Source organism: Myotis davidii, unplaced genomic scaffold (assembly GCF_000327345.1).
Source record: "Myotis davidii unplaced genomic scaffold, ASM32734v1 scaffold32, whole genome shotgun sequence".
Classification (NCBI taxonomy): domain Eukaryota; kingdom Metazoa; phylum Chordata; class Mammalia; order Chiroptera; family Vespertilionidae; genus Myotis; species Myotis davidii.
In genome coordinates this window covers 6,170,330-6,188,423 of record NW_006286587.1, presented here as the reverse complement: position 1 = coordinate 6,188,423, position 18,094 = coordinate 6,170,330, and the positions used below count along the sequence as shown (strand labels likewise).

The window sequence follows — 18,094 nt, the reverse complement described above, 5'->3', positions numbered from 1 at the left end:
ATAAAATACACAGTTTATTCTTACATTATTGCATTATTTTCCATATGAACAACTGTAAACTTCTTATGCCCCGCCGTGTATTATGTCCATTATATCTCAATAGAGCTAGGGAAAAAGATCAACCACTCGGTCTTTCTCTCAACACTGTTCTCTTGGGTTCCTTGTTCTGATTGCCTGGGTTCACCCCCATTTCTCTGGCTATACTTTGCTCTTCTCTACTGGCCCCTCTTCTGCGGTTCCTTGTTCTGATTGCCTGGGTTCACCCCCACTTCTCTGGCTATATTTTGTTCTTTACTGGCCCCTCTTCTGTGAGTCTCCTTTAAATAGGACCTCCATTTATGCCTCTTTCCATGAAGCACCTAAATTATTTCCACAGTTTCAATAATATCTTCTGAACTGCAAATTTATCTCTCTAGCCCAACCTCTCTTCCAGTTCTAGATACAGGTGATGACGTTGCTAGTGATGATGATAATGACAATGGTGAAGATGATCATAAAACTTTTATAGACGTCTCAATGTGCCAGGCATCATTCTACATTCTTTACATATACTAAACCAATTCACTCTTCATCATGGGCCAATTATGACCTTCATTTTTCACATGAAGAAACCAAGGCACTGAGAGATTAAGGAACTTACCAAGGTTAAACAGTTAGGAAATAAACCCAGGGTCAGATGTAAGTGCTATGTAAACACCTAGAAGGCACCTTAAGTATCTCACAGGCCTCAAACAGCCTGTCTTACTTGAAACTCCTGAATTCTTTCTCTTCCAGTCTTCCCCAAGGTTTACCCAAGTCCTCAAACACAAATCTTAAAGAGTCATCTTGCTTTCCCACTCCCACATCTCTCTCACTTCCCCACATTCAATCCATCAGCAAGATGAATCATTTTTGCCTCCTCAATAGATCTAGAACCACTCAATCCTCTGTACTTACTCTCCCGTTAAACCCTAAGAGGTCTGGCCTTGTATGACAGCCTAGCCTACCTGCTCTTCCTGCATGCACTCTGGTTTCCTTCTAAACTCCTCTCCATATGGTAACCATAGTGATTTTAAAAAGCTCCTATTGGTTACACTGCACTCTCCTTTAAATATTTTCATTAGCTTCACCTTTCACTTAAATTAACATCTGAGTTTCTCACGATGGCCTCCCAAATCCTGCATCATCTAGTTCGCACCTGCATGTGCAATCTCATCTTGTTTCACTCTACCCCTCACTCAGTTCACTCTGGTTACACTGTCTTGGTTGTTACTCTTGTGGTCCCTCTGCAAATAAAGTTATTTTTCTATTTCTGTGCATGTCTGGTTCCTCTTTACCCTCTGGGTTCTGGCTTCCTTATTCCCTCCATATTAGTCTCACTTTTAGTTTCATAATAGCACTTTTAACAAATTATAATCATATAATTGACTGTTTACTTGTTTGTTGTCTATTTCCCACTCTCTTCCTATAAACTCCTATCAGACTATACCCTCTATGAGGGTAGAAACTACCTTTCTGGGTTGTTATAGCCTATACTGTGCCTGGCACATAGTAGGTACACAACAAGTATTTTTCTTGCTGAGTGGTTGACTAGATGGGAATATTTTTATGCTTACTCTACATTAGTAGGGAGATGAGCTATCTATCTAGTAGAGCTGGTTTTTGTAATGAGGGCTCGCTTGTGATGATCAGGGATCATTTTCCTAATGATTTCAACAGGCTCACCTTTGCCACTAGGACGCTGCTGTTGTTGTCTCCGTATTTAGTGTGCTGCAGGAATTTTTAAAACATGTGATACCTGACTATTTAGTTGGGGGCACTGCCCTTTTTTCCTTTAGATTTTCAAATAAAGAATGACAATAGCCAACCCAACATCAGCCATCTGGTTGATCAAAATTACAGAATACCTATTTTTTTTGCCAGCTCAAAACAATATATATATATATGCTACAGAATTTTAGTTAATTAGTTTCTGTGTGCTATGAGATGAAAAAGGTTGAAAATCACTGACCTACAATAATGCAACAAATGAAAGTGTTTAAAGGATACTGGGTAGCAGTCAATACTAGGAATGGCTAAAGAGTAATTTAAATGTCTTTCCTAACTTAATATTATGTGTATCCTGAGTTCAGATAGTAATCTGGCCACCGGATTTAGAAGAGGAATTATAGGCTGCTTTAGTCTCTTGTGTTGGTTACATTTCTAAAATTGTATAACTAATAGCTGCTGCCTCTTGACAACTATGAAATAAAGGGGACACCAAAATGCTGACCTTCTTGACACTATTTGCAACAACTTCCTTGTGACCCAAGTCATCAAGTTCACTTCCAAATTTGTATTCAGGATGAGCTTCTTCCTCTTGGTCAACTGCATGAAAGACAAAAGAAATATCCATGAAGCCAAATTACCACCAACCAATCAGACCTTCTTTGTCATCTTGGGGGGAACATGAGCTCTTTTAGAGAAGAAGGAAGCTAAAAGCAAATGAGAACATTGAAATATGCAATTTTTTTTCAAATAAAACTCTCACTAAACTCTTAACAAGTTGTTGTTTGTTCTTTCTCTTGTATCTAGCATGGTATTGGCCATGATTAATTCTTAATAATGTATTCTTAAGTGAATGATGATTTCCATCCTGTACACTAACCCTAAAAGTGAAAGCCTCAACACCTCAAGAATACCTGTAACTCATAAAAATTATATTTTGGTCTTTCATGAGATCTAGAGAAAAAAAGAAGATACAAGAAGAGGAAAATACATTTGATAATTTTGAAAAAGGAGACAAAAATGTCCACAAGTTATTATGTGACAGAAAAAAGAAAGAAAGAAACAAGACGAGCTTGGAAGGGCTGTATTGCTCCTGTAGGCCACTTGTCAAACCTGGCTAAGGTTTCAAAGGCTCTGAAGTCATTTCTCAGGTTCATGCTAGGGGAGGAGCTAGAAGTAGGGGCTAAGTAAAGTGGGAGCACTCAGTCCATGGCCCAGGCTATAAAAGGAGGCACAGACCCATTGGGTCCATGGCCCAGGAAAGTGACAAGAACTCTGGTACCCACCCAAGTCCATTAGTGGAAAAAGAATCACTCATTAGAAAAAAAATTGATTAAATTTTAACAGAAATAATCACGAGGATAGTATAGATGTAGGGAAGTAACTGAGAGGATAGAATAATCCACTTGAATTTCTCTTTAACTCATTGTACGCCATAAGCGTCTGTAGAGACCTTCCCCAAATGCCATGAGCATCTATAAAAAAAAAATGTTTTCCCTAAGTGGCAGCCCTGACCAACTTTAAAATCATTTTTCGTGAGTATTTTCAGCTGAAAATATTCAAGAACACCCGAATTGTGAGTAATATATTTATTTTTATAATATTCATTGTGAATTGATTTTTTTAAATTCAATTCAAAATATCGTGGCATGTGGGCATAGTTTCCGTTTTGGATGCGTGGTAGTTAACTGGTTAAAGACTTAGGAATGTCTCACATGCTGGTGTGAGATCTGGATTCCCATGATTCCCTGAAAAGAATTTGCCTAAAATCTAGCCAGAATCCTTGAGGGACCCGTATTGTAAAACAACAGTGAAAAAATTTCTGAGTATGGACTCACAAGGGAGGTTAGCAGACCCATGACAATTAGAGCTATTTTTCAAAAGCATGTTTAAAATGTTCAAAGCAAAAGGCAAGAACAGGAGTAAATGTAAAACGATTGCACTGATTCAAAGATGCATTTCCCATCCCCACAACATTTTAATATAACTGACATTGCAATGTTTCCTTCAATTGATAGTATTTTAAAATTCATAGAAAGTATTTTTCTTTCTTAGTCCAAATAAAATAGTGGTGTCTTTTAACTGATGTTATATTGGATTTGGAATCTGAGAGACTGCTTAAAGCAAGGTGCTATTTCCGGCATGGGATGAAGATGAGGCCATAGAGACACACACCCTCCTCTTGTGGAACTGATCTTCTGGTAAGGGGATATTCTCGAGGCAGATGATTAAAATCAAAACAAAACAAAAAAACAGTAGGTCATATAGGCTTTGGGCAGGAAAAAGAGAATTTGAGGAGCTAGACTAGGTCTTAATCTAGTCCAGTATCTTCATTTTACAGAAGAAGAAATAGATTCAAATATATGATTTGAGTTGTGAAGCCACAGAGTAAGATGTGGATTCGATTTCTCCAGATTCTTAGCACAATGGTCTTAATGTGACACTGGGTTTCCATGACCCACAGTCTATAACAAACGATTTTGAAACTTCCCACCATCACTATTTAAATTTCCATTTCATGTATCTCTAGTTGAACTTGCCTAGCCAGATATAAACTACTTGAATTCAGGGGTATGTTTCATACAAGTAGAGATTTAATAACTACTTTAAAAGAGTTGTATGAATGAATGTTATCATCTCTTGAGTGTGCAAATATGTAGAGACACGCATAGTTCTGATATTCCCCACTGCTTGTCTCACAGTCCTGGGAGTCATGTGTCCTTCTGAATCTAAATCAGGCTAACGAATGGGCACATGCTTGGACTGAGAGCCTTTGCTATTTTCTACAGCCTCCAGGCAGCCTGCCCTCTTGAACTATGCTTGGTTTCCTCTTGCCTGCTGTGCCCAAGTGTTTAAATTAGAGACTCTAGTCATTTGGGTATAGTAGGATCATACTGTGAGGTCAGGGTAATGACAGCCAACTGGTAGACCAGAACTATGACTATATATTATTGAGGGAGCCTAAGAATCAAATATATAACTGGTAAAGCAGAAACCTCTATGCCTTTAAAGAGAAATTCAAATGAATCATTCTATCCTCTCAGCTACTTTCCTACATCTATACTATCCCTCATGATTATTTCTGTTAAACTTTAATCAAAATCTCAAGCATATTTTGAAATAACATGGGAGCCATTAGAGGCATATTTTTGTCTATAAGAATAATTAACATATTCATAAAAGTTGGGAAAGTACCCTTAAGGGTGGTAAGTGGAATCACACTGATCGTCATTTTAGATTAATGTGTGCGTTCAAAAAATCTCACATCTTTGACTTTCATCAGTTATATTCTTTCTCCTTAAAATTTTTTTAACAACCATTTTGAATATTTGAGTTTTCTTTGTATTCCTGTATATTAGAAGGGCAGGATTGTAAGGTACAAAAGGAGGTAAGGCAATTCTAGAATCGAATCTCAGTCCCGCTGCTTACCAGCTATGAATCATGTCAAAATGTTGATGTAACAATGATAGTTATTTTTCTCTCTCATTAGTTTATTCCATTATTCTGCAGTTTGTTTTACTGGATTATAGTATCTAGTAATGCCTCCATGTTTTTGAATACCATCTATGAAGTGTAAGCTAAGAAACTTTTTTTACCTAAGAGTCATCTTTTCAAATTTTAGAAGTATTTTACTGAACTTTTGAACATAGGTCTTTCAATATTTTATTCTTAAATCTTGTTTAGGTTTATTATTTGCAAAAACTGTGAAATTATATAGTAGACATTATGGTAGACTATTTTCCAAAGACAGCTACTGTAACATCTGTCTTCCCACCTGCTCTTCTACAATGTGACCTTCCTGCGCACCCACCTCCTGGAACCTGGGTGGGTGTTAAGTCTTATTTGATGCATAGCATAGAAAGGAAGTGATGATGTCCCAGGTCCAGGTGTAGCTTTTAAATAGTTTAGCAGCTTCTGTTTTCTGCTTCTTGGAAATAAACAACAACACAGGACCACTCACTGTGCTGTGAGAAGCCCAAACCACATGGAGAGGCCACATGTGGGTGCTTGGTTCAGCGGGCCTAGCAGATCTCCCAGCAGACACAGCTGCCAGCCATGTGAGTGAGCCATCTTGGACAACTGGCCCAACTGAACCTTCTGATGACTCCAGCCCCAGATGCCATCTGCGGGCAACTGCATGAGAAACCTTAGGGAGAACTATCAACCTGAGCCAGGATGGCCCACAGAACTGAGAAGATAATAGTGTTGTTTTACGCCTCTAAATTTTGGGGTGATGTGTTACACAGTAATAGGTAACCATAGCAGGCATTGTTTAAATAATATCAGATATCTTTGGCCTTCTAGACCTCCCCTGCCATATAAAGCTTATGAAAGTAAGTCATTCTGACTTTTCTCTGGGAGTGAAACTGAACCCACTGTTTGCATGGGCAACATAGACCACAGTTAGAAGTCTTTACTTACTAAGGCAGTGATGGCGAACCTTTTGAGCCTGGCGTGTCAGCATTTTGAAAAACCCTAACTTAACTCTGGTGCTGTGTCACATATAGAAATTTTTTGATATTTGCAACCATAGTAAAACAAAGATTTAGCCAAAACCGGTTTGGCTCAGTGGATAGAGCGTCGGCCTGCGGACTGAAAGGTCCCAGGTTCGATTCCGGTCAAGGGCATGTACCTGGGTTGCGGGCACATCCCCAGTAGGAGATGTGCAGGAGGTGGCTGATTGATGTTTCTCTCTCATCGATGTTTCTAACTCTCTATCTCTCTCCTTTCCTCTCTGTAAAAAATCAATAAAATATATTTAAAAAACCAAAAACAACAAAAACAAAGATTTATATTTTTGGTATTTATCTTATATATTTAAATGCCATTTAACAAAGAAAAATCAACCAAAAAAATGAGTTGGTGTGTCACGTCTGACACGCGTGTCATAGGTTCGCCATCACTGTACTAAAGGGTTATGAATAAGATTAGTTAATTTTTGTATCTTTCAAGTTTTTACCTATATTAAACTTTCCTACTCTTATATTTCAGATGTTTACATAACAAGTATATAAACATATAACAAGTATATGTTTATTTTATATACTAGAGGCCTGGTGCACAAAATTCATAAACGCTGTGGGGAGAGCTCAGCCTACACCCTCTTGCAGTCCAGGAGTCCTTGGGGTATGTCTGACTGACGGCTTAGGCTGCTCCCTGTGGAGGTGTGAGAGGCTCCCAACACCCCCCCACTGTGCTAGCCATCCATGAGCCCAGTTTCTGGCTGAGTGGCACTCCCCTTGTGGGAGCACACTGACCACCAGGGGGAAACTCCTGCATTGAGCAGGATGGGGCCAAAACCAACTCTCTGACATCCCCCGAGGGGTCCCGGATTTCAAGAGGGTGCAGGCCAGGCTGAGGGACCCACCAGTGTACAATCAGGGCCAGCAAGGGACTGCGGGAGGGCTCCAGGGCATGTCCGGCCCATCTCACTCAGTCCCCATCAGCCGGACCCCAGCAGCAAGATAACCCTATCAGTCGGAGCATCTGCCCCCTGGTAGTCAATGCAAGTCATAGTGAGCGGTTGAGCGGGCTTAGCATATCATTAGCATATTAAGCTTTGATTGGTTTAATGGATGACTGGATGACCGGACACTTAGCATATTAGGCTTTTATGATATAGGATAAGTATTTCTAAATTATTTAGCCCAAAGCCACTCTCTAAATCCAAGGCACTGTCTAACCAACAGATACACAGTGCAAGTCCAAATTATTTTGTTAATCAGTTCTCATGCTACATAATGAACAAATAACTTTCTAAACAGTCCACACCTCTCAAGAGGCCCATTAAAACTACATTATGGTTGTTCCCATATGGCCAAAGTAAAACAGAAGCTAATAGCAAATATTCAAATATGTTAAACAAGGCTGCCTTTGTTAAAATTATCTACCTACTTAGATCCAGTGAGCTGGTTATTCTAAGGAATTTGAATTTTAAAACTGGCTTTGAGTTTCCAGTTCATTTTGTGTGTGCACAGAAACCAATCATTTACTTGTGTCTTTGCCCACATTCTTGTCCTTTTAACTTGCCTTATTACTATCATCATTAACAAGTTTACGTGTTTGTTTATAGGAAGGACTACAAATATCCTTTTACTCCAACCCCTGCCTCCAATAGCAAGGGCTTTAAAGAGTCTTTGGCTGTGAATTTCTGCTGAACAGCTGAGTTAATTGCACGATAGGAAGGGAGATGACTAAGTAACTAAAATCTGGTGCCCAAGAAAACTGAAAGTAACACTATTTGAAAAAATACCCCCAAATACCAAAAGATGAAGTTTGGTTCATGAACATACACCTGACTATTAAGAATTAAAATGTCACATTATATAAAAGAATCCACTGAGACAAATTCAATTTTTAATTTAAAAAGTACTTTTGTGACATGTAAATGGAAAACAACAACAACACACAACTTACCACTTTCTATTTCCTCCTCATTATCATCCTCTAAGATGCTAACTGGAGCAGCAGATTCTCCAGCTTCCATCATGCTTTTCAAAGCTTCGAGCTGCTCTAGAAGGAGAAGGTGATGGATGTTAAATCACTTATAGAGCCTAGGATTTAAGATTCACACTGAAAAGGAAATAAAAGGGAAAGAAACGCATGCTCTAGGCTCTTCTGGGCTATGGTCCTAAGGCCTCGGTCTCACCCAGTCCCGGTGGATGACCTTAAGGAACATACAACAGTCAGACTCTCCACACATGATGAACATGGGTGAACTGCCCACTTTTCAGAGGCGTGAGAGCGGGGCTCAGTCATTGTGAAGGATTCCTTTTAAGTCTTAATAACAAAAGCCCATGACTGGAGGACAATTCAGGTGAAGTGACAGAAAAGAAACATGCACATTGAAGAATGACCAAACTCCAGGAAAGAGTATTTGCCACTGCTATAACCAGAGTTATTACCCTAATACATAAAAATCCTCAGTAAGTCCATAAGATAATGACAAAATAATTTTAAAAATGGAAAAAGGAGAAATCATAAATGATGATAAAGAAGCTAGTTTTCAAAGACATAAAAATAAAAAATTGAAGTATCATTGTCTTCTAGTGTTGAGTACCCAGGCTATAAAAATGGCCAACAGCCAGCATTAAAACAGGGCTGGGAAACAGGCTGTCTTGCATATTATAGTGAGAGTATAACTTGGTACAACTTTTCTGAAATACAAGATATATCACAGTATAAAATATGTCTGTGCTTTGACCAACCGACTCTAACTGAACAAATTGATTCCAAGGAGAAGGCTGCATAAATGTACAAAATGAGTATTCAGGCATGTTTATCATTGTTGTTTTCATAGTAATGAAAAATCCATCAACTTGGGACTGGTGAAAGGATTGCATATACCACAATAAATTCTGCATTGTGTTTCATACTAGTACGTTAAAATTAAAGTCAGTATGTAGATTTACCTTCTCCTTCTACTAAATGCAAATATACTTGGTTGAATTAAAAATAATTTTTGAAATGAGTACACTTCACATGATCCTAATTTTGTTAAAATGTATACATATGTCTAAACATGCATGTATGTTATGCATCTATAGTTTATGTATCTATGTATAAAATATATAATATAATGCTACTTTATTAGTTTCTTATACTTTTTTGTTGTCTTCACTTTCCAATAGCATTATTGCTTTTATAATAAAAGAAAACTATAATTAATACAATTAAAATGTTAATTTCGACTACCTAGGGAAAAAACACAATGCAACCATACAATATTTGATGCTACTAATATATTGAACTAAGAGATTTGTTGAAAGATAATATTCTAGGAAAATACAGGGGGAGATATCTTTGTAAAATCAGTTCTCTCTTAACCTCTCTACATTCACACACACACACACACACACACACACACATACATTCACACTTTCACATTTACCTAGGATCCCTACATATGTATGTATCAGATGAGCAAAGTGCAAGGAAAACTTTTCAAAAGGAGCTTAGAGCATATAAAATGACAAAATGCTAGTTCCTTATATTTTGATAAATTTGAAAATGCCTCTTCCACTTTCTTCTTATTTCTCCTTGGGACCCGTTCAAATTCTGTTATATGAATATGCTTTTCCCACTACAGAAACGAACTGATGCAGAAACTAAACTTAAATGAAAATGTGGCAACTTAAATGAAAATATGTAACATCACAATTACACCCTCTCCCCCAAATCCATGGTTTTAAAACATATTGCATTCTAAACAGCTGAATTGTTGAAACACACAAGGTGTGTATGCACCCATCATAGATGCATGTATTTGACTTACTTTGTTCAACCTCAGGTTTCAGTCGTTTATTTTTGATGAGTATTTTCCTTTTGAGGTCATTGGGGGATGGCAAGGGCCTGCCTGGTTCAAGCTACAGAAAAACAGAAAAGGCTGGATGAGTGACAGGTTATGCTTCTCCATTCTCCCTCCTAGCCCAGAATGATCAGAGGCCTGTGAATTATACCACTTATATCCACTAGATGGCAGTCAGCACAGTTTTATGATTTCCTTCCCCAATCCCAGTTAGCCCACCATATCCAACTTTGTCTTAGACTACTGTGGCAAACTTGACCTTCACACTGCCTTCAGGGTATGCAGAGCTGCCCTACCTTCCCCCATGGAGCTGGGTCTGACCTGGGGTGGTGTCGGGGGAGGAATTCCTGCCCAAATTCAGGCTTCACGCTTTTTAAATATCTGGTAAAGTGCAAAGAATCATTGTGGCCGCTTAGGTCAGAATTGGCTTTCCCAACCACAAGGTCTCCCCTGGTCCCTCCAAGTCTTGGATATCACAGTAAGCCTCTCTGCTCAGTCTGACCCAACCTCTACACTTGAGACTATAGTTTTGTGGGTTCCATAAGGGTAACAAGAATGGAGTGGTCTTAATTACTGAAATCTGACCTCTATTATGGTTTTATTTGCTTGGATTTATGTCTGCAAAGAAAGTTCCCTTTCTTCTAGTATTACCTCTAATCCATGTAACTTAGTCATCCATCCCCCGATCCATCCATCTATATACCCACCCACCCACTAACCACCCACTCTTATCCATCCATTCAGGCATCCATTCATTTTCAAAACTAATTTTTATACTACTTAATATGCAAGGCACCATGCATTCCTATGTCTGTGTTTCCTCAAATGAAACACTTTGCTAAAATTCTGCTTTCGGGAAGCCTGTTGTAAACTGGTCCACTCCACAGCGCTTTCTCTTGAACTTGAATATCTCCAATAAATGTTCCACACATCATAGGCCACCTTCTTTTTACTTATGTTGTTACATTTGTGTCCTGTGTCCTGCACCCCTGCCGTACCCCACCATCGGAAGCTTTCTGGTTCAGGGAGCAAGTCTTATTCCCATTTCTATTACCTATGCTTCTCATGACACCTTTGAGGCATGTGCATATAACTCCACAGAGAACACACTGGTCTTTCCCCCAGAGCAAGCACCTTAGCTCAACTGGAAAATAAAATAAACAGAGGGCCTAGGTGACAAAAAAGTTAGATAAAAAATCAGGGATATTTCTTAACTTAAATCAGTTTGAGATTAGGGTTAATGCCCTGGGAGTTTATTTGGGAGGCTGCCCCAGGACACTCCAAGAGGAGTAGGAAAGTGATAAAAAGGAGACAGGCAGCCAATCAAGAGTGTGTTCTCAGACAAGTTATCACTCTGGGCGACTGGACAGCGACCCTGCTGGGGAACCCTGGGGAATGGTGGGAAACATGTGCTCGGAGTTATCCCTTCTGAAGAGTGAGGGAGCATGGGGTGGGGGTGTTAATTGTCTGTCACTTCTGGCCTTTCACCCTTATACAGAGCAGGCTCCTGTGACCAGAGGTCTCCCTGGGAGAAAAGCTGCAGGCTGCAAGTCAGCTGAAAGGCAAGCCAGTACGCAGAGAAATAGGACGCAGCTCATGGACATGCACAGGGCGCCTGGAGCTGTGACTTCAGTAAACTGAAGAGAATCAGTGGGTGCAAAGGATACAATGTCCTTGTCTCCTGCATATTTTTTCTGCTCCCGTAGATCACTTCTGAAAAAAAAACTCATTGTTCAACCATTGGATGTGTTTGCTCACAGGTAACATGAAGCACTTTCCTTCATGTCAGCCATTGTCATGTTCTACTGCCACCTCATGCTACCATGTCTAGGCCCACCAGCTGCTTGTCAAGAGTGGGGCATTTGACCCAGTAATCCCACTTCTATGAATATATCCAAAGAAATCAGAAATACCAATCAGAAAGGATATATGCACCCCTATGTTCATAGCCAGACCATCAAACCTTAGAGGGAAGGCAGGGGAGTGTTGGGGGTGGGGGTGGGCGTGGTAAGAGATCAACCAAAGGACTTGTATGAATGCATATTAGCATAAACAATGGACACAGATACTGGGACAGTGGGGGCTTACCCTGGGGGGTGGGAGTGGCCAGGGAGGGGTCGATGGGGGAAAAAGAAGACATATGTAATACTTTAAACAATAAAAACAGAAAACAGAAAAAAAAGAATGGAGCAAACTTTTACTACTGTGCTTTGTTCTATACTTTGTGCATTAGCTGTCTTGCTACTCGTAAGATCGGTGACAGTGGATTTTAACCACGGGGGTTATGGATCTTTGTAAAAGTGTGAAAAACTCTTGGGATGTTTATATTAAAAAAATTGTATGCAATTACAATGAGTTCACAGACTCTACAAAACCCTTGGATGGTCCACAGGTTAACAATTCTTTGCTTGATGAAGAAACTAGCAGGTATAAAAACGAAACGCAAAAGAAGTACATAAAACATGGTCCAAGTATTTATTGTGGAGTTGAGAACTTGAACTTCAGTCTTCTATGACTTCAATCTGTGAACTTCCTGTAGCAACAGGTTCCCATGGGTGCTGAACCCTGGGTGCACATTTGATTCACCTGAAGAGCTTTTTTAAAAAAACACACACACACACAAAAAAACCCACCATGCTCAGGCCCGACCTGGATCAATTAAATGAGGATCTCTGAGTGGGGCCCTGGCAAAGGTATTTTTAGCAGTTCCCCCAGGTGGTCCTAACAGAAAACTAGAGTTGAGAATGACTGCTGAGTCTCTAGACCCTTGGCCAGTGGGCACTTCATGAAATTTTAGGACCGAGATCACAGAAACCAAAAGATCCCCAAGATCTGAATTAAATGGAACCCAAGGATCATGTTTCTTTCTACATATCTCTCTAAAGCATAATGAAAGCTTTCTGTACCAACAAATTTAAATAAAAATGAAGATCTTCAGCATTAGTCCGTCAGAACTACTTGACCCCTTAGAAATGAATTTCAAAACAAATTCATTCATGTTAGAAATATGGTTAGCTAAAAATACATACTGGATGTGATTCAAGTGCTTGTTTCAACAGGAGATCCCCAAATAGATCTTCGCAATATTTGGACATCTTGTACTGTTGATATTTGCTGAAAAGAAAGAAATGGCATTTGTGAATTCAAACATGCATTAACTGTCCAAGAAGAAGAAACACTCTTCCTAGGCAATTAAAAACTTCCACTCTACAAAATGCATGACTGTCCGCTTGATGTTCACATAAGAGGTACTGTTATATACCACAAACTTTAACCAGTGTCTTGGAGAGAAAAAAAAAGAAGAAGAAGATTCCGCCCCTGCACTAAGGGCCAAAAAACAGAATTAAAAAAATGTCTTTCAAATTCATGAAGTCTGATTTCAAATATATTGCCAAGTCTTCCAACTCAATGTAACTTTGGGCACGGTGCCCTGATATCTGCCCTTTTGTTTAGAGAAAGCATCTCTAGAACACATTAAGATGACTTAGTTTTGTTTATTTTTTTGGAGGTGAGGAGCAGTACTAGAGTGGGGTTTTCTTTCATTTTAGCTTTTTTTTTAAAATTTTAATCACAAAAGACTGATTATGTGTTGCATAAGACCAAACAAACTATTCGATTATTTAAAAAGATGTAGACCTGGAGTGGAGATGGGGATTAGGAAACAACCCTTAGAGATTTGGAGTAGGATGTACCACTATACCTGCAGTGATTTTCAAAGGAGAGAATTACAGGATATTCAGATGTGACAAATGCCGTTTCCTTGATGGCTTGAATAACATCCTTTGAAAATAAAAGAGTGTTAATGAGAGAGAAGAGCAAAAAAAGTTAAGGTACCTGAAACCAATCAGAGACTATTAATTTGAGCTTTTCAGAAAGTCAATTCTGGCAATTCAGGTCTGGAGAACCTATTTACCTCGATACCTCTACAGGTTGAATTCCCCACAGACAGACCCAGATGAAGTTAAGGGTTAGTGATTATCTTTTTCACAACCATCTTTTCCTTCTCCAAAACTATGGCGCTATTAACAGAAGTCAGTTCACCTACATGGCAGGCTAGTTCCTGGATCAATAATCTGCCTAGACAGGTTCCGAGGTCACCTGGTGGAGTGGTGAGCTTTGGGCACAGCGATATTCACAACAGACCACTATTCTGCTCCTCTCGCCTTGAGGAGAAATGCGATGATAACAACCTATGAACTGCTGGAAGTCTTTATTGATTTTCTCTGCATCTGGGAATCAGTCTGTGGCTACATTTCATTAATTTGATGAAGACTCCTGTGAACTGATGTGACATTTACAGTATCCCTTGTTCCGTATTAGCCTGGTGAAGGGGAGGGGGGAGTTAAGCAGCAGGGAGGTGCTCTGGATGCCCCTCTCTGAACTGAGGGCTTCGTCACTCAAAACTGCTTTGAAAGAGCTGAGCATGTGCCCACCACGATCTCTGGTAACAGACGGCTGCCTCACCCTCTGCTTAGCTTCAGAAAGCATGGCTGCAAACCAATGCTTCTACAAGCAGAGCATCCTATTCAGTAAAAATCCCCGACTTCATTAACCACAGGGCAAGTCCCAACATTTAGTTAATTAGAAAAATCTGTAATAATAAAATGGTGATATGCTAATTAGACCGGACATTTTCCGGATGTCCTTCCGGACGTCCTTCCTGATGAAGCCAGGGCTGAGGGAAGCCAGCCCAGGTCCCAGGTGCCTTGGGTGACTTGAGGGAAGCCAACCCGGGCCCCGGGTGCCTGCAGGTGGCCAGAGAAGGGAAACAGTCCGGGTCCTGAGTGCTTGCCAGCGGCTGGAGGAGAGAAGCCAGCCAGGGCCACAGGTGCCTGCCGGCAGTCGTAGTAGGGAAGCTCAGGTCCCAGGTGCTAGAGGGAAGCTGGTGCCAGCAGCTCAGGTCCTGGGTGCTGGAGGGAAGCCGGTGCCAGCAGCTGGGGGAGGGAAGGCCTACTCTTGCACGAATTTCGTGCATCGGGCCTCTAGTATTAAATAACAGTTATCTGGGGAAGTCCATTTGAAATGAAAATGCTCTAGGTTGGATAATCCTGGAGTATTTTATTGAGTACCCTTATGACCTAGGTGGTCCTTTAGTTATTTTGGCTTAAAGGTCCTTCCCAGGTGAACTGCCTGCAACCTTGACTGTCCACTTGAGCTGACCAAAGAATTACGCCTTGAGGAAAATCCTGGCTCTATCCATGGGTCCTCCTTTGCTCACCTCCAAGCAGAGGGGGTAGGGCCTTCTTTTAGGCTAAGCTTCCTTTCTAGGGTCCTTATTTCTTAAAGGGTCATCAACCCTTCATGGCTGTGCAGACCCATGGCTTCCCACTTGAATATGCTCTTGGTACTTCTCAGGGAGCTGATGGCTGAATTCATTGCTGCTCAAAACTCACCAACACTTGGCTAAGAGAAATGACATGCATGGAGTGCTAGGCATCTGTTTTTAAAAACACCCCTGGTAATTTTCCACAAGTAGGCAGGGTTGACAACTACTGTTCCAGATGTTGCAATAACTATTCTGAGTTACAACAAAATGACAGAGAGCCATGAACCTGACATATTGGCCAACCACAGAATTATAGTTTTACTTGTCTTTTGGCAGGATATCATTGGAACATAGTGAGGAACACTCTAAGATAAGCATGTCAAACTCAAAGGCTAAGATGGGCCAAATAAACAAGGTTTAAGTTTATGTGGGCCACAAAAAACCAAAAGCTTCAATTTTCATAGAAATGTAGGTTTATTTTGATAGAGACATGCTGAATAGAAAGGGCTGAAATAAATGAGTAATTGTTAACATAAAATAATAGAACATAAATTAATAGAATATTAATATTAATATTTTTTCTTGAACATTAACTTACCAGACACTGAATAACTGCACAAATTAATAAGCGTGATGCAAATAAATCTATTTTTCTTATTCTCCAAAAGTGAAATATTTCCTATTGCGCACACCAAACAAGTCTTGGCAATCAGCTGCTAAAATATTTGCTGTAAGTATTAGTGGAGAGAAATGGTGTGCCTGCGCTTAAGGTGCGTAAGGGAAATGAAGGCAACACAATTATAGTAATCAGTCATTAGTGAACATTGTAGTTCATTATTAATAATTATGTTAACAGGATATTATAAAATTTAAGTTACAAAATTTTTATTAAAGCATTTCTTACATACCATTATATTGGCTGGGTCACAAAAATATTTGTTGTGGGGTGGCCCATGGGCCGTGAGTTTGACATGCTTGCTCTAAGAAACCCACCTTCAAATCATACATAGAGGTCACCAAAAGGCCATTTTGAGATGCCTATTTTTAAACCTTAGATTTCCCTCTATGAGATTCTCAGGGGGAAATCTCACCTATGGTGTCAGGACTGGGAATAAGTGTGCTTCTTTGGATCCACTGCTCTGTCTGTATTTTACAAGTCCTGTAAATTATCATGTTGTTCTCCTTCCACTGAATTCTAGAAAGTTTGGAGCTCAATTTGTGGTGTGATTTTAGTTTATAGAACTTCCTGACAAGCATTTATAAACTCTGATCTCACTATCTTATTTTCTTACCCTTTTAGACACTATTTATAATCCATTTTGTTTTCTGTATTCTATTTATCTTTTTATGCCACTTTGAAGTTCTTCAGGAATAATGCAAAGTAAGCAAGCAAAAAAAAAGGAAGAATAGATAAAATCAAAGACTTTTTAAGTTAAGTAGAACCAGGGAAACTGCCAGAGAAACCTCATTCTAAGCACTATCAGCATTTAAAAACAGGAAATGTAACATGAAAGAGACACTAAGTGGAAAAAACATTTTTCTTGTTTCTCCTCAAAACTGGAAGAAAGGAATATGAAGGTAAAATACTTGAGAAAACAAATATTTTGTTGTTGTTTTTTTCCAAGATATTTATTTCCACAAGAAACAGGAAAGGCTACGGCTAGGAAATTTTAAAACTTACCTTAAAAAGGATATCTGTACACATTGCTTTTCCATGAGTGATTATCGGTTCTTGGTCTTCACCTTTTCCATCCCAACAGTCAAGTTCGACACATCTAGCAACATAGTGAAATTACAATATTGGACCCTACTAATAAAACAGTGTGTGTAAAAATTAAAAGATGCCAAGATAACTTGTTTTCTTATAGAAGTAGAAAATGGAATGAATTGACAGGATTATTTCATGGAGTTTGCAAGTTAAAATCACATTATTCTCCTTATCAGTTTGGTGTTAACAAAAAAGGACTGCCCGAGATTAAAAGACACTTCAGAGTGATAACTGGTTGCAGTGCAGTTCTGTATGAAATTCTAGTTCTGACAAAGCTACTATAAAAGACAATTTGGGGACAACTGGGGAAATTTGAATATGGGCTGTATATTAGATGTTAAAAATGTTAAAAGAATAATGTTTAAATTTTGTTAGGTGGGATGATTCTGCTTTGACTATAAGAGAAAATGTTCTCATTATTTCAGCAGCTCATACTCAAGTATTCAGAGACAGAAATTCTAATACTGTTAATTTCTGTTAAAATATTTCCATACTAAAAAAAAAAAAAGCAAGTTAAGGAAATAAGATATTGGCTATTGAGAACCAAGAAAAAAAATCATAATTTCTTATTTTTCACTTTTAGCATTTTTATCATATTTTAAGCCCCAAACATTTGCCAATTTCTATAAAAGAAAAATAATTTTCAATAATCTTTATTCTCAGAGTATGAAATTTTAGAACTTTAACATTAATGTTAAATTTGCAAGTGCCTGTGACCAACTGGAAACAGCATGACTTCCTAAAACATGTATTTTTGGGGGGATAAATTTACAGTAGAAAATATCTGTTGACCCACAGGATGACTCTAGACCTTTGTGGAACAGATATTGTCCTCCCTTTCCCAAGGTTAAATGACCACGATATCCATTTAAGAGAAGGACCAATGTCCATTTCACTGTGAGTACTTCTGTTGTTTCAGAGAAAAGTAAAAAGGTGTCATATACAAATGCAGCTGTCCTGAGTGTCTGACCTGCAGACAGACAGGAGAAAATGTCTGTACATTTCT

The 18,094-nt window shown here is 39.1% G+C and overlaps 1 protein-coding gene across 6 annotated transcripts in view; it reads right to left on the bottom strand.

The window, feature by feature from the left end:
* PLCB4 (phospholipase C beta 4) overlaps positions 1-18,094 on the bottom strand; it is a 356,763-nt gene that overhangs the window by 45,968 nt on the left and 292,701 nt on the right. For all 6 annotated transcript variants that reach the window (XM_015560271.1, XM_015560270.1, XM_015560269.1 and 3 more), the window contains 6 exons: positions 17,002-17,095; positions 13,755-13,834; positions 13,084-13,168; positions 10,022-10,112; positions 8,164-8,259; positions 2,252-2,346 (listed from right to left, as the gene is read on the bottom strand). In XM_015560271.1, the coding sequence (XP_015415757.1) occupies positions 2,252-2,346; positions 8,164-8,259; positions 10,022-10,112; positions 13,084-13,168; positions 13,755-13,834; positions 17,002-17,095 (541 nt within the window). The remainder of the gene's footprint in view (positions 1-2,251; positions 2,347-8,163; positions 8,260-10,021; positions 10,113-13,083; positions 13,169-13,754; positions 13,835-17,001; positions 17,096-18,094) is intronic.